Consider the following 14950-nt stretch of genomic DNA (forward strand, 5'->3'; position numbering starts at 1 on the left):
TGATTGTTAGAAGCACATGTCTATGCCGCTGACGACCGAAAGGTAGCAGCTCTGTGATGCTTGGCTTACAGGCACCACCAGTGGAAGTGCGGTTGGGGGATAGATTCAAGCACTCTCTCACAATCGCGAACAAGGCTCTACCTGCTGGTAAGTTTCACGCTGTTACATAAACGAATCCCTCTGTCACTGATATCCCGCTCCATGCCTGTGGTCGAAAGGTCAAGCTGCTAAGCAAAAAGCTGCCACTGTCATTGATGGAGTCCCATAATTGGCTCGAAAGCTACCAAGCAGATCGCAATGGCCCTCCATTGAGCATCCATGAATACATCTTACATCCCCCTCCGGTTGCACGATCTGCTCCCACTTCTTTCTCTTTCTCCACACCTCTCTCTCCCTCTCTCTTCCTCTCTCTCTCTCCCTCTCTCTACAGAACTCACGACTTCAGGCGAAGGCTCAAGATGAACGAGGCTCGACGACAGGAGCAGCGCGAGCTAGAAGAGGCAGGACGCTTGGCATGGACGAAACCGCGGACGCAGCCACCACCGTCTCGCGAAGTATCGCCTCATGAAACCATTAATCCTCCGAACACTGGACCACTTCAGAAGGAAATCATCGCTGGCGAGAACAGCCGTCGGGCCAATCGTTTTACGCGCGAGGAGTCGATCGCAACTGGTCAGCAATGGTACAGATCTCGCGAAGCATCTACGGAGCTGCATCGCACCTCCCCCACTCGCAGCGCATCGCGGACATCTCCGTTAGATCTCACGAGGACCACGAAGCGCGCCCATAGACCGAGTGAGGTGAACAGGTCGGGAACAGACTCGCAGCACTCGGATGGTCCATCGAACAAAAGACTGCGCTCACCACTCGCGGATATCCTCTCACCTCCCCCACACCCCTTGACGAGGACCGCCAGCAATTGGACGACGAAATCTCTCTCGCCACCGCGCCATCTCCTGACAGAAGGTGCTCTGAGACGTGGATCGAACGTTTGCGATTCTTCGGCTCATGTGCCAGCAAGAGCAAGTCCTACGCGAGAGGCGCAATGCAGCCCCCCAACCACTCAGTGGAGCCACGCATCAAATGGTCCATTTGTAGATGGCATACCTCCCAAACGTACCGCTCGCACCTTCTCGGAAGCTACGACGACATTTGAATCTTCGACGCAGGATACACTGAGCGTTGCGGACCGAGGCAGCTCCGGTGAACAGTACGTCGGTGACTCATTGAAAAGACATGACACGCATCAAGCTCACGAGCCAGAAGATCGACCTGAATCCTCGCTCGGAAAGAGGTCAGAAGATTCAACATCTGTCACATCGTCAGCCAAGTCTACGGTACAGCCTCGGCCGAGTCGGAAGAATGAGGTGCGCCAGTATAGACGGCGCACCACTCCGGCGCGAGTGACGCGGCAATCTCTGAAGAGCACGTCTCTGTCGTCCATATCACAATCCCAGAGAGCTGAGCGACATGGTCGGTTACGCAGAACGATAGGCACAGAGAGCGGTGAGAGCTGCCCGACGAAGCGTGCCGAACGATTGACCTGTTCGTTCTGTACCAGAAGGCTTTCCATCAGAAAGCCGAGTGCAGCGCAGCAGACGAGGCACTCAGGTTCCTTCAGAGGAGGGCTTGGCCGGCGACTGAACGGCACTGATCGCTTGTGTATCTTGGTTCTCGCAATATGCGGGTTGGGATGCACGAGCTTCTTTCTCTTCCACATGGTGCCGGTGTTGGCGGCTGGAAATATTGGATTATCGCAAGTACGTACAATCCACCGCAATTGCCTTTCCGCCCTCCCCCGCGAGTTGCTTTGATGAGTCACAGACAATAACTAACAACAGCTTGGCACAGTTTTGTGTGCTGATCCTGTTTGTGTTATTTCTGCCGTTATTGCCCACTGCGGCCATTGCGCAGATCTGGAGTCACGCGGATCAGAGATATACTAGAGGTCGGAGAATGTCGACGACGACGACGGATGTGGAACGGCAAGCTCTGCTCCCTGCGAGACCTCTACTGGCGAACAGCAGTGAATTGGTGATGGGATGGTGACGGATGTTGTGAGTACCAGGATACATAAGGTACATGTACTAGCCGATCAGAATCAGATATAGAACAAGATGCGGGGACTCTGGGGTAACAATGACAAACACGTGCACTTGTAAACATTTATCATTCCTGTACCTAATAATATTCAAAAAAACTAGTTTCAATAGAAAGCCACCTGCAGCAAGCGAGGTGCATGTCCTACCTTACCTACCGATGGCTACCTTACCGTAGGAGAGAGCGGAAGAAGCTACGAACATCAATGATGGTGATAACTCCTTAGGTGCCTACCTACCTATTCTAACCGGGCAGCACCGTGTGGAAGGTTCCACCAGAGTAGGGACCCACTATACCACCTCAGTATATACCTACCTGTACCTACCTTATGTTGCCGAACGGATCCTGCCTCTTCTCTTCCATTGTACCTTCCCTTATATACCATCACTTGGAATATTTTCACTCGGAATCTTCTCACGTGGCATCTTCTCACGTGGAATCTTCTCACTACGCATCACTTCATTGTTCTGGACACTCCAAGTCAGCTGTCAATAGCCCACAAGAGATTACCTAACTGTAGCCTAGGAGACGGTGCAATCATTACCGTAGGAAAAATGCTGTGGCCCGTATGGGCTTGGTCTGCAGCGCTGCTGTTCAGCTGTCATAGTCTGGCCAAGATATACAATACGCGATTCAACGGCACCACCTGGGACGATGAAGCATGGAGCATCACAACCACCACCCTGGACCAGGGCCATTACCAGTCTCGCATGTCGATGGGGAATGGCTATCTGGGAATCAATCTCGCCGCTGTGGGGCCCTTCTTTGATGTCGATGTACAAGTCAACGGCGACAATATCCAAGGCTGGCCACTGTTTGATCGCCGGCAGAGTTTTGCGACTATTGCTGGCTTTTGGGACTCCCAGCCCACGACGAATGGGACGAATTTTGGCTGGTTAAACCAATATGGTGGCGAAAGTGTCATTTCTGGTATCCCTCACTGGGCAGGCCTGCATGTGAAGGTCGGAGAGGACGTGCTGGATGCGAGCGTACCTGCAGAGCAGATATCGAGCTTTACGTCGACGCTGGATATGAGGAATGGTGTCCTCCATTGGAATTATACATGGACGCCAACTTCTGGCTCTCCGCTCGATATTGAATACACTCTTCTGGTGCACAAGCTGAATGTAAATCAGGCTGCTGTGCAACTTCGGCTCACGGCTGCCGAGGATCTTAACGCGACTGTGATAGATCTGTTGCAAGGGGACTGTGCTGTCAGGTCCACGCCTGTGGACAAAGGCTCCTTTGCAGTATGGCCCGTCATATGGTCTGCAGTCAGTCCGGACGGCATTCGCAACGTGACTGCTTGGGTCCACTCTGCACTTGTGGGCGACCAAACTTGCGATACAGCCAGCAGGAGAATCATCACAGATAGTGACATTGTTGGCAGCAACAGTTCTTCCATTGCGCAGTCTTTGGACGTGTCGCTAGTCGGAGGCTGCACTTCTGTCATTACAAAGTACATTGGAACTGCTTCGAGTGATGCCTTCACCGATCCCGCGTCTGTAGCCCTGCAGGCAGCCTGGGAGGGCGCCAATGCGGGATTCGACGAGCTATATGAGTCGCATGCGTCCGAGTGGAAGAGTATATTGACTGAAGACAGCGTGGAGGATTTTCGGGATCACGATGGTAACCTGCCGGAAGATCTGGACGTACAGGAACTACAGATTACTGCCATTACGAATCCATTTCAGCTGCTCTCGAATACCATCAGTGCCAATGCTGTACTCGCCGCGGGCAACAACACGAAACTGGCGTCGAACAGTATCTCGGTCTGTGGGCTTGGAGGCTCTTGCTACGCTGGTCTGGTCTTTTGGGACACCGAAGTCTGGATGCAACCGGGACTGGTCGTCACATACCCAGATGCAGCAAAGCAGATTGCGCAATACCGAGTTGACAAAGGTCCTCAAGCCCATGAGAACATCTTGACCGCCTACCAGTCCAGCCAGAACCAAACTGACAAGTTTTCGCCACTCGGAGCCGCTTATTCTTGGACAGCTGGACGCTATGGTAACTGTACAGGTACCGGCCCATGCTTCGACTACCAGTATCACCTTAATGGCGATATTGGCCTTGAATTCTTCAATTACTGGGCAGTTACTGGCGATACCGACTACTTCCGTCGAGAGTTGTTTCCTATATACGAGTCCATTGCACAGCTCTATGCTGACTTGGTTACATTCAACAAGACCACCGGCCTGTACGAATTGTACAACGCTACAGATCCTGTAAGTGAATGAACAGTTCAAGACTATCTTTACACCGTGATGTCTCGCTCTCATTCCGCTGGGACATTGAGCTTGAGGGCAGTCGTTATTGAAAGAAGTCCGAGTATTCAGAGAGAGAGAGAGAGAGGGAGGGAGGGAGAGGGATGTTTGCTTACTGTCGGCCGTGCGATGTCTAGGACGAATACGCCAATTTTCAGAAAAACGTCGGCTTCACTATGCTCCTGATGCAAAGTCACCTCAACGAGACAAACACTATTCGCGAAAGATTTGGTCTCGAGGCCAACCAAACATGGGCCAATATATCCGATCTGATCACGATCCCTGTGGGCGAAGAAGCCAACATTATTCTGGAATACGCCAGTCAAAATGGCAGCATCACTGTCAAGCAGGCCGATATTGTTCTGATTGATGACTTTCTGCAATGGCCGAACCCCTACACACTGAGCAACCTGGACTACTACGCTGCTGCACAGTCTCCCGACGGCCCTGCAATGACATATGGTGTCTTCAGTGTCGTGGCCAACCGCGAATCCCCTTCGGGCTGCTCGTCGTACACCTACGATCTGTACGGCTCACAGCCATATACCCGAGGACCGTGGTACCAATTCAGCGAGCAGCTCATTGACGACTGGTCCACGAACGGCGGAACCCACCCAGCATTTCCCTTCCTGACGGGCGTCGGAGGCGCACACCGTGTCGCAGTCTTCGGCTATCTCGGTCTCCGTTTAATGCTCGACACACTCAACATCGACCCGTCTCTCCCACCTCAGATCCCCCAACTAGCCTTCCGAACCATCTACTGGCAAGGCTGGCCCATCAAAGCCTTCTCCAACCAAACTCACACCACTTTAACCCGTCCTCATCATCGTCGCGGTGGCAACCCCCTTTCTACAGCAAACTCCACCTTCGCCACCGCACCCATCCCCGTCACAATTTCCATCTCAGGCACCACAATCCACCACAACCTCCACCCCAACTCCTCTCTAACTCTCTCCAACCGGCAAATCGGCCTCATACCGACTTTCCCAGGAAATATCGCCCAATGTCGTCCCGTGGTCAGTTCCCCACAACTGTTCCTTCCAGGCCAATTCCCTCTCAGCGCCATCGACGGCGCCGTCAGCACGAAATGGCAACCTGTTGTGGCGAATGTTACTGCATCCATTACGATTTCTCTCCCGGAACCTTTTCTTCCTATTGTCGCCATTCGATTCGATTGGGCAAAAGCTCCACCGAGAGGGTATTCTGTGACTTTTTCGAACTTTTCTTCATCTTCTTCTCCCTCCAATCTTCCTAGTGGAGGGCAAGAAGGGCAAGGAGAAGAAAAAATCGTCAACGTAACATCCTCCAGCCACGTCCAAATCAGCCATCCATATAATTCTTCCTCTGCAGATTTGATTCGACCATATGCTTCGAATGTGACGAATGTGACTTTGGAGAGGCCTGTGTGGAGTGGGAAATTTGCTACGTTGGAGATTTGGGGGAGTTGGGCAAATGATGATGGTGATAATGGTGATGGTGATGGTGATGGGAATGGTGGTGGAGTGGGAGCTAGTGTTGCCGAGTTTGCGATTATTGCGCAAGGGAGTGGGGAGAACGTGGTGGCGAGGAGTGGAAGAGGAGAGTGGTTGTCCTGAGAGGAAGAGGGTATGTTGGGTGGCGTGGCTTGGGGGGCGTGTGTGTGATCTGGGTGGCGTGGCTTGGGGGGTGTGTGTGATCTGGATGGATGTGATGAGGATATGATTTGATGATCTGATGAATTGTATGCATGTATGCGACCAAGGCTGTACAAATTTCGGAATATGGTGTATGTTTGGGCAAAGTTGATCCACAGGCAGTGCCGCTCGTATAGCTGGCTCATCACAGAGATAAAGAGAAGTTTCAGACACATCTGTGTGACCTATACATATAGTCCATGTGTATCGTATGCTACGTGAAGAAACACTAAAAAACTCACGCTTTTTTTGTACAGAAAAGAAACGACAGCGTGGCCAGAGCACTTCGGCCAGACTGGTTTAGAAGCTGTTGTTACAGTCGCCTGACTTCCTTCCCCATTGTCCTCCCTACGCTTGGGCAGTGCTGATGCCGGTTCGCGTCTGTGGGTTCATATTCATAACTGTGGTCTTCCATGCTCATGTTTCCCTACACACCAGAATAAGGCCTCGAGTTACCAAACTCGTCATCATATTCATCCACTCGACCAGTCGTAGGAGAAAACTGTCCTGGCTGCTGTCGATTTCTATACGGATTGCTGGTGGTGCGTTGTGGAAGCTGGCTCATTTCCACGGGCGATGTGGTGCTGATAGTGGGAAGATTGCTCTGCGCAGTCTGGAACTGCGACGGCACACTGGCGAGCGTTGGTCTGTAGGGTTCGGAAGAGTTCGAGCCAGTTGCTCGCGGCTCATTGATAGCAGGCACACTTGGTGCGTCGCGGAGTTGGCGGGAGCCACCTCGGACGCTCGGCTTTCTCTTGCCTCTGGTGTTTCCTCGCTCGAGGAGGCTGCGAACATCGTCGAGGTCCTGCTGGTCAATACTGGAACGCTCGCCCAAAGTACTGGAGCTATCGTCACGGCCAGTCGCCCAAGCGTTGCCTGGGTTGTCTCGTGCAGTATCCTTAGCTGGGTCGCGCGCATTCAACTCCCCGATTGCTGGGTCCTGAAAGCTTAAACCCGGAGAAACGCCTTTGTTTGCAGCATTAGGACTCAGATTTGCTCCAGCGGCTCCAGACTCGTCGACTTTCTTAGTTGGTATCATGCGCGCCTTCTCCCTATCTTGTGCTGCTTGCTCCGCGTTCTCCCTTGCCTCAGAGTCGGAAATGGCGACTGAGTAGTTTGGATTGGCAGCGCTGCCCGCAGCGTCTGCGTCACCTCCCGGAGCATAGATCGGCACAGCACGAAGGGCAGCGATCAAGGCACACATAAACTTGCTGCGACGCGCCGCGCGAAGAGTCTCGTTGGCCCAATTGGTCTTGTGTCTGATTTCAACCTTGAGTTGCATCTTGGACAAATCAGAAGTGCCGAGAACTTCGACCTCGACTTCGGGCTGGAAGTCGCGGCTGTTCTCTCTGTCCGTGACAAATTTGTTGAGCTCGTTCTTGAGCAGCTGGACGTCGTCGAAACTTGTGTCAAAGGAGACATCGATCGTTATCTGCTCGGTCTGAGCCTGACTGCGAGAGACATTGTCCAAGGAAAGACTGTTCAGCACAACGTTGGGGTACTGGCAGAGCTGTCCCGTCTTGGGGCCATATGCACGCTTGAACACTGTATAGAGCAGACTGATGTGCTCGACGACATACGCGTTGTCTCCAATGTCGATCCGGTCGCCGACGTCGAATGGATGTTTGACGAAAAGGAAGATGCAAGAACCAAGAACCTCTTGCGCTGAGACTGAGAAGACGAAAGAGAGCGACAAAAGTGCTGTACCAGCAGTGGCCAGAGTGGTGACGAAGCTGGTGTTGAGGAAAGCAATGAAGATGAAGACGATGGCGACCACCACGATAGCGCACAGCATACGATCCAGGACGCTGATGGCCTGAGCGACATCGACCATGGAGACCGCAATCGCCTTACGCTCGCGACCCCATTCGACGATGGTCTGTATCATTTCATCCAGGGAGATATCGCCGTTGCCATCACGATCGAGGGCTTCATATGCTTCTTCAGCTTCATGCCCACGTTCCGGGCCAAGAACTTCGGCGATGTCGTCCTCGGATAGCTGGTCGTGACCTTCCACTACCAAGCTCATCCAGATCCGACGGGCCAAAGCTTCCGAAGTGCGACGCTTCTCTAGTGCCTGAACTACGATCGAGTGAGAGCTGTTTGGGTTGAAGACTTCTTTGCCCGTAATCTCGGATGCAACATTACCGAACGCGGATGTGACTTTATCACCGACACGTCCAACAGTCTGCAGCATCTTCATCGGCGTCGCAGAGCCGGAGCGGCGGTGGTGGGCCCTCTTCTTCTTCTTCGCGCCAAAGACAGCCAAGTTGATCTGGTCGGCGATTGCGTAGTCTTCTTCGGCAAACTCGTGACAGTACTGCGGAAAGATGGCCTTCGATGCATCATACAGGAGTCCGAGGATGTAAACCTGTCTCTTCGAATCCTTGATTCTCGAATTGAACTGCTTTGCGTGGTAGTTGATGCTGATGAGCTGAATGATGAGCTTCTCGGCCAAGAAAACCAGCGTGCTGGCTACTGCCGCAGCGAGAACCTTTTGGACGATATCCACCCAGGTTCCCGATCCTGCGTTCAAGGCGTGCGTGGACTGGCTGTTGTAGGGATTTCTCGTCATGATAGGCTTGAACGTCGCCAGAGAAGCAACGGCCCATCCGACCAGCGACAGAGGAATCTCGAGTTTTCGAATGACGCTTGCATATTTCCGCACTCCAGAAGAGACCACACCCACCAGCGTTTGGAAGAGGAATGGTAAAAAGTGTGCTATGAGCTTGCTGATCCACAAACTAAACCACACGATCTCTATCCACACGAAGAACCAGAGTATTGGGACTCCGGCAATCTTGGGGGTATCGCGGTCGCTGTAAAAGCTGCCCACAATGATGGGCACGGCAAGCAAGACACCCAGGGGTATGACGTAGAGCAAGTACCTGGTGATGATGGAGAAGTTCAAAATCTTGTAGTAGACTTTGCCCATGGTCGTCAGTTTGTCAGTTTCCTCTTCAAACCCCTTCTTGTCTGCGCTGCCATCCGTTACAGGCTTGACTCGTCGGCCTCTGAAGAATCCGCCGCTGCCTTGCTTTTCTGAAGTCGTGTTCATGGCGTGCAGGTTCTCGGCTGTGTGATTCGCATTGCGTCGTCCTCCGCCGACGCTCGCGTTGGTCTGGACTTGTTCGAGAGGTATGTCGATGGTCGCGTCGTTGCCGCCGTAGCCCGTGTAATTGGTGGACATGTTATCTGTGTGGCCCGCGGGGATGGGCTGGAAGCCTTCGCGAGAGAAGCGTGGGCTGGCTTGAGAAGGACGAGCGTGAAGATGTGAGGACATTGTGCTGCCTCCAGTGAGGTGTAGAAACGAAGGTGTGCCCGCTCGAGCGAAGGCGCGTGGTGGCCTGCGTCTCGGATTTGGCGTGCTGTATCAAGGTGTCTGGCGCTGCCGCCTGCAGATGGTGACTCGCACGCGTTGCTTGTAGGAAGAGCAGCTCGAGGGAGATTGGGAGGAAATTGGTGAAACGATGGCTGGAAGTGGTGCAGCTGTGTGTAGAGTCAATGGGCGTGAGTACAGTAACGATCGTGGGAGAGAGGAGAGGTGGGTAGGCGGATGGAGAGGTAAGGTCAGGTAGGTAGGGAGAGGTAGTTGGGGATGATGGGAGAGGGAGGTTGGGGGGGGGGGGAGCAAGGAGAAGGTAGGAGTTTGGGAGGTAGTATAGAGGTGGAAGTGGTGAAGTTTCTTCTTCTTCTTCTTTCTTCCATCTTCCACTTCTTCTTCGTCTCCTTCCCTTCTTCCTCTTCTACTGCTGCTGGTCACATCATTGCCAGACGTGGCAGACCCAGCGAGTTTCATGTGTGCACAGTGCGAGGCTCTAGGCGAGTTCCTGCAGATGGCAAAGGCGCGTGTGGCGTCATTGGCGCACGTCGCACGTCGCAAACAGGGGGCTAAGGTTTCTAGAAAAGCTTTTTCGAAGCACCGATCAATTATTACATAATCATTGGCGGACCAAGAATACAGGTACCTCCAGTACAACCGATACCTATATCGTAAGGTATGTACATTGTTGCTTGTGATTTTACCATCCTCGTGCTCACCTAGCATACCTAAAGCAGGCACATCTGCTGTATTTCTAGAATATACATGAAATAGCTTAATGATATAATTCACCTGTTCTCGCCTGCTCTAGCCGCTTCAGAAGTTTAGAACTGCCCCTCCAGGACGTTCGATCCACAAACCCAAAGACCCTGAGAAGCTCGCTCTAAAATAGCACCGCAACACGCGGCCTCGATGAACTTAACAAAGTCCACAAACGGCTTCAACCTCGGGACCACTTGTGGTAACGACGACGAATGCCTCGTCTGCCTCCTAGGTACACAGCTATAGAACCAACCATTCTTGGCGAGGGAATTTGCTTCCAGCCATATTTGACCTGGACCAACCTAGCTTCTACTTGTGAAACACCAGAACCTCAACACTTCTCGAGAGCTCTACTCTAGAGGTGATATATCAGACTCTGAGCAGGTCGATTGAGACAACAAGCAATACAAGGGAGCTTGTAGGCAAGACGTCCTATGTAAGCGGGATTGAAAACGGTTCAGCCTACAGAGTTACACTCAGCTCAGTCTGGTGACTCAAGAAGCGTCGAACCGTTTGCAAGCAAATGTTGTTGGATCAGATCCTTCACAAACACAGCTCAAGTGAGTGCATCACGCTCTCTACCTCCTAGTCCTGCTGAACGAGACAGGGAGCTTCTCGTCATGGTCAAGCGTGGCACAGGTGTAGCTCATGCCGAGACCGGACGATTACCAGCTTGTCGTCGACTGTACATGGCCTATATAGTAGTCCTCACACCATTACTACCCGACAAAACCTGCCTACATCAAAGCGGGTGAAGGCACTGGAACAGCTCTACCCAAGCTCCGTCCATTCCGCACGAGAGTCGCGTTGCATGCAGAGTAACAGTTGATATTGAATATTTCCGGGCCCAGCGGTCAAAGGCTGCTTGCTTGTTCTACCTTAGACATAAACTTCAGTGCGTGTCGAAGCACCGTCGAGTGAGGTTTTCAGTGGTCGCTTTCTTATTGGGTGCCTGATCTGACAGAGCAGAATTCAATGAAGCTTCTGGGTTCCATAGGAGCTACTTTCATCCCACGTTCTTGATAGCTGCCACGCATCGGTGACAATGTGCGGGAGCCGGAGATGGCGGCTCCTCCAGATATGAGCTGGCGCTTGGCGATGTAGCATCGAAGGCTTGGCGTTGATCTTTGCGCCGATTCTTTGCGCCGTGACGATCAGATGCTAGAGGCAGCAGTGGCACAAGCATTACAGCTGACATTCACACACTGGTGCCCATCGAGGTCGAGGTCGAGTTCGAGGTCGAAGTCGGAGTCGGAGTACTCACTTCAGCACCTAGTAGGCTTGGGGCAAAAAGTTTGTCTCCTATCCTGACCATTCCACGTAACAATGTGAAAATCATGCTTTTCGACAGCGCTGCTCTTGGAAACCCGCCGGACAGAATTGGAGTATCTGGAACTTCCTGAGGGTTCAGATAGTTATCAGTAATATAAGATATACATATACCTGGTGTATCCCGAGCCTCCGCTGAGGACAGTACCTCCTGGTGCAGTGATGGGCTTGTGCTCGCTGGCTCGGCGTAGGTTCACGTCATACAAGGAGCCTGCTCGCAAGTCGTCATATGACACTCACTACCTCACCTTAGGTATCCACTATCCAGGACTACTGGTGTATTACTGTATTTATGTGCCGTATGCAGGGTCGGAAACCGGTAGTGAGCTTGCTGGCCAGTGTGATAGAGTTGCTTATCGCTTTCCATCTTGCTTTCTTTTGGAGCTTATCATTCATGTATTCGTGCTCTTCCCCCCCTCACCACTCGTACCAGTGTTGCAGGTGAAATTCCCACCGAGCGAAGAGTATCACGAGAAATATCACTCCAATCCTACCTACCTTACGTGCACCTTACCGAACCTGGTAGTCCCGAAAAGTCACCGATCAGAACTATCGAACGGACCGATACCCCACTGTGACCCGGGCTGACTTCACGGCGTGGGGCAGGCGCGTCTTTTGCTAGCAGAAAACGAGAAAGAGCTGAGAGAGAAAGAATAGTTCCTTTCTGCTCAACCACAAGGTACTGTAGCGAGCCATCTTCCCATCCTCTCCGACTATTTCTCCCTTTAACCCTGATTCGCATTTCACGAGCACCCAGCTCACAACCATACTCATCTGACACCAGCATCTTCTACTACTGCTCCCACCACCGCCAGCACCACCAGCACCGCCACCACCCAGCATGGCGCAGGTCAATCTGAGCCCGCCTTCGATGCCATGGGGAAAGAAGCGCATAGCAGTCATGACCTCGGGGGGTGACTCTCCTGGTATGAGCGCTGCCGTCCGAGCTGTAGTTCGACAGTCACTATCAGCAGGATGCACGGCATACGCCATCTACGAAGGATACCAAGGCCTGGTCGACGGTGGAGACATGATCAAAGAGATGAAATGGGAAGACGTTCGAGGATGGATCTCAGAAGGCGGCACATTGATTGGCACTGCGCGATGCAAAGCGTTCATGGAGCGACCAGGGCGGCTGACAGCTGCGAACAACATGATCGAAAAGGGCATCGATGCTCTGATCATCTGTGGCGGAGACGGCTCATTGACGGGAGCAGACAAGTTCAGAGGAGAATGGCCAAGCCTGATGGATGAGCTGGTATCGACCGGGAAGCGAAAAGAGGAAGATGTGAAGCCATACAGGCATCTGAATATCGTCGGTCTTGTCGGATCGATTGATAACGATCTCAGTAGTACAGATGCGACAATCGGCGCCTACAGCTCGCTCGAACGGATTTGCCAATCGATCGACTACATCGACGCCACGGCTCTCTCACACCAGCGTGCTTTCGTTATCGAAGTCATGGGACGACATTGCGGTTGGCTGGCACTCATGGCAGGTGTGGCATGTGGAGCAGACTTTGTCTTTTGCCCAGAAAATCCACCTTCCGAGAACTGGGAGGCTGAAATGTGCAGTATTGTCCAAAAGCACCGCACCATGGGCAAGAGGAAGACGATCGTGATCGTAGCTGAAGGTGCTCACGATAGGAACCTCAAAGCCATCTCACCCTACATGGTGAAAGATCTGCTCACGAATAACGTGGGACTTGACACGAGAGTGACGACCCTGGGACACGTACAACGTGGAGGTCCTCCTTGCGCATACGACCGCATGCTGGCGACATTACAGGGTGTGGAAGCCGTCAAGGCTGTACTCGAAGCTACGCCAGAAACCCCGTCTCCTGTGATCTGCATGGTGGAGAACAAGATCGTACGGAAGGACATGATTGAAGCTATTCGCCTCACCAAGAAAGTCGCCGAGGACATCGCTAAGAAAGACTTTGATGCCGCAATGAAAGGCAGAGATGCAGAGTTTGCAGAGTTCCAACAGGCTTTCAATATGACGACCTCCACAGACAACACCAAGACTCTGGTCCCGAAAGAGAAACGAATGCGGGTCGGTATAATACATGTCGGTGCGCCCGCTGGTGGCATGAATGCCGCAACTCGCGCTGCTGTGGCATACTGCCTGTCGAGAGGTCATACTCCGGTGGCTCTGCATAATGGCTTCCCCGGATTATGTCGCCATCACGACGACAAGCCGCTGGGATCTGTGCGCGAGATTAGCTGGCTTGACGCAGAGAATTGGGGATCGAAAGGTGGTTCGGAGCTCGGAACTAATCGTGCACTGCCATCCGAGGACTTCAAGACGGTGGCCTTTTGCTTCGAGAAGTACAAGATCGATGCTCTCTTCGTTGTTGGTGGGTTCGAGGCGTTCACGGCCGTATCTGAGCTACGAAAAGCTCGGGCCGATTATGACGCCTTCAAGATTCCCATGACCATCTTGCCCGCCACCGTCTCCAATAATGTTCCTGGCACCGAGTTTTCGATAGGCTCTGATACTTGTTTGAATGCCCTCATCAACTATTGCGATGCGATCAAGCAATCTGCTTCAGCCTCTCGCCGCAGAGTGTTCGTAGTAGAGACGCAAGGTGGCGCTTCGGGCTACATTGCCATATTGGCAGGCCTCGCCATTGGTGCAGTCGCTGTCTACACTCCAGAAGAGGGCATCAACCTCAATATGCTCGTGCAGGACATCAAGTTCTTGAAAGACCAATTTGCCATGGACAAAGGCCATGCTAGATCTGGCAAAATCATTCTTCGCAACGAGAAGGCTAGCAAAGTCTACACGACAGAGTTCATTGCAGATGCTATCAAGGAGGAATCGAATGGAAAGTTCGATTCCCGATATGCTGTGCCTGGTCACTTCCAGCAGGGAGATATTCCGTCGCCCATGGATCGTACACGAGCTGTACGTTTCGGTGTTAAGTCGTTGCAATACCTCGAGGCCTTCGCTGGAAAGTCGAAGCAGGAAATTGCAGACGATCCTATGTCGGTAGCTGTTATTGGTATCCGAGGCGCTAAGGTGAAATTCAGCGCTATGGAAAAGATTGAGCGCGAGGAAACGGATTGGAAGGACCGGAGGCCGAAGGATGAGTTCTGGATGGGCTTGGTCGATGTCGTAGATACTCTGTCCGGACGATCCTTGGTCAAGGCTTCCCGCACGTCCATGCGTACGCCGCTTCCTGGCACCCCTCTGCCCGGCACACCGGATGTACAGGGCATGCAGAAGCAGAATGGCACCGGGAAATGAACGAGGGGAGACAGAATCACAGTGAGACGGCTACGTGCGCGAGAGTCTGGGCAAGAATGGCGAAAAGGACCAGTTGCTGACGACGGATGGGAGGGTTCATAGAGTGCCCTTCCCACCGTTATATGATACGACCCGTGACATGACATGAGAACAAGATACAAAAGCAATGACTAGTCCAGTATATGTTTCATAAAAGAATTCAAGTGAAGATAGTGGGGGAGCACGTGCACTCGGGCATGTGAAT

General features: G+C 52.6%; 4 protein-coding genes across 4 annotated transcripts; 3 read left to right on the forward strand and 1 right to left on the reverse strand.

Annotated features, from left to right (window-relative positions):
• Positions 1-454: 454 nt before the first annotated feature.
• On the forward strand, positions 455-2049 carry SEPMUDRAFT_134423 (uncharacterized protein; the record flags this gene model as incomplete). The annotated part of the gene is made up of 2 exons (XM_016902643.1): positions 455-1760; positions 1852-2049. Exons 1-2 carry the CDS (start codon positions 459-461, stop codon positions 2047-2049), a joined length of 1500 nt encoding a protein of 499 aa, XP_016759359.1. The 5' UTR covers positions 455-458.
• A 419-nt stretch (positions 2050-2468) lies between these two features.
• On the forward strand, positions 2469-6051 carry SEPMUDRAFT_88619 (glycoside hydrolase family 65, carbohydrate-binding module family 32 protein). The gene is made up of 2 exons (XM_016910478.1): positions 2469-4328; positions 4505-6051. The coding sequence occupies exons 1-2, from the start codon at positions 2655-2657 to the stop codon at positions 5960-5962; spliced, it is 3132 nt and encodes a 1043-aa protein (XP_016759360.1). The 5' UTR covers positions 2469-2654; the 3' UTR covers positions 5963-6051.
• SEPMUDRAFT_150221 (uncharacterized protein) lies at positions 6039-9624 on the reverse strand. Its single transcript, XM_016906026.1, has one exon. It carries the CDS (start codon positions 9321-9323, stop codon positions 6468-6470), a length of 2856 nt encoding a protein of 951 aa, XP_016759361.1. The 5' UTR covers positions 9324-9624; the 3' UTR covers positions 6039-6467.
• A 2265-nt stretch (positions 9625-11889) lies between these two features.
• On the forward strand, positions 11890-14919 carry SEPMUDRAFT_150222 (6-phosphofructokinase). The gene is made up of 2 exons (XM_016906027.1): positions 11890-12132; positions 12238-14919. The coding sequence occupies exon 2, from the start codon at positions 12295-12297 to the stop codon at positions 14704-14706; it is 2412 nt and encodes an 803-aa protein (XP_016759362.1). The 5' UTR covers positions 11890-12132; positions 12238-12294; the 3' UTR covers positions 14707-14919.
• Positions 14920-14950: the final 31 nt, after the last annotated feature.

This window comes from Sphaerulina musiva (genome assembly GCF_000320565.1).
Source record: "Sphaerulina musiva SO2202 unplaced genomic scaffold SEPMUscaffold_7, whole genome shotgun sequence".
NCBI classification, from domain to species: domain Eukaryota; kingdom Fungi; phylum Ascomycota; class Dothideomycetes; order Mycosphaerellales; family Mycosphaerellaceae; genus Sphaerulina; species Sphaerulina musiva.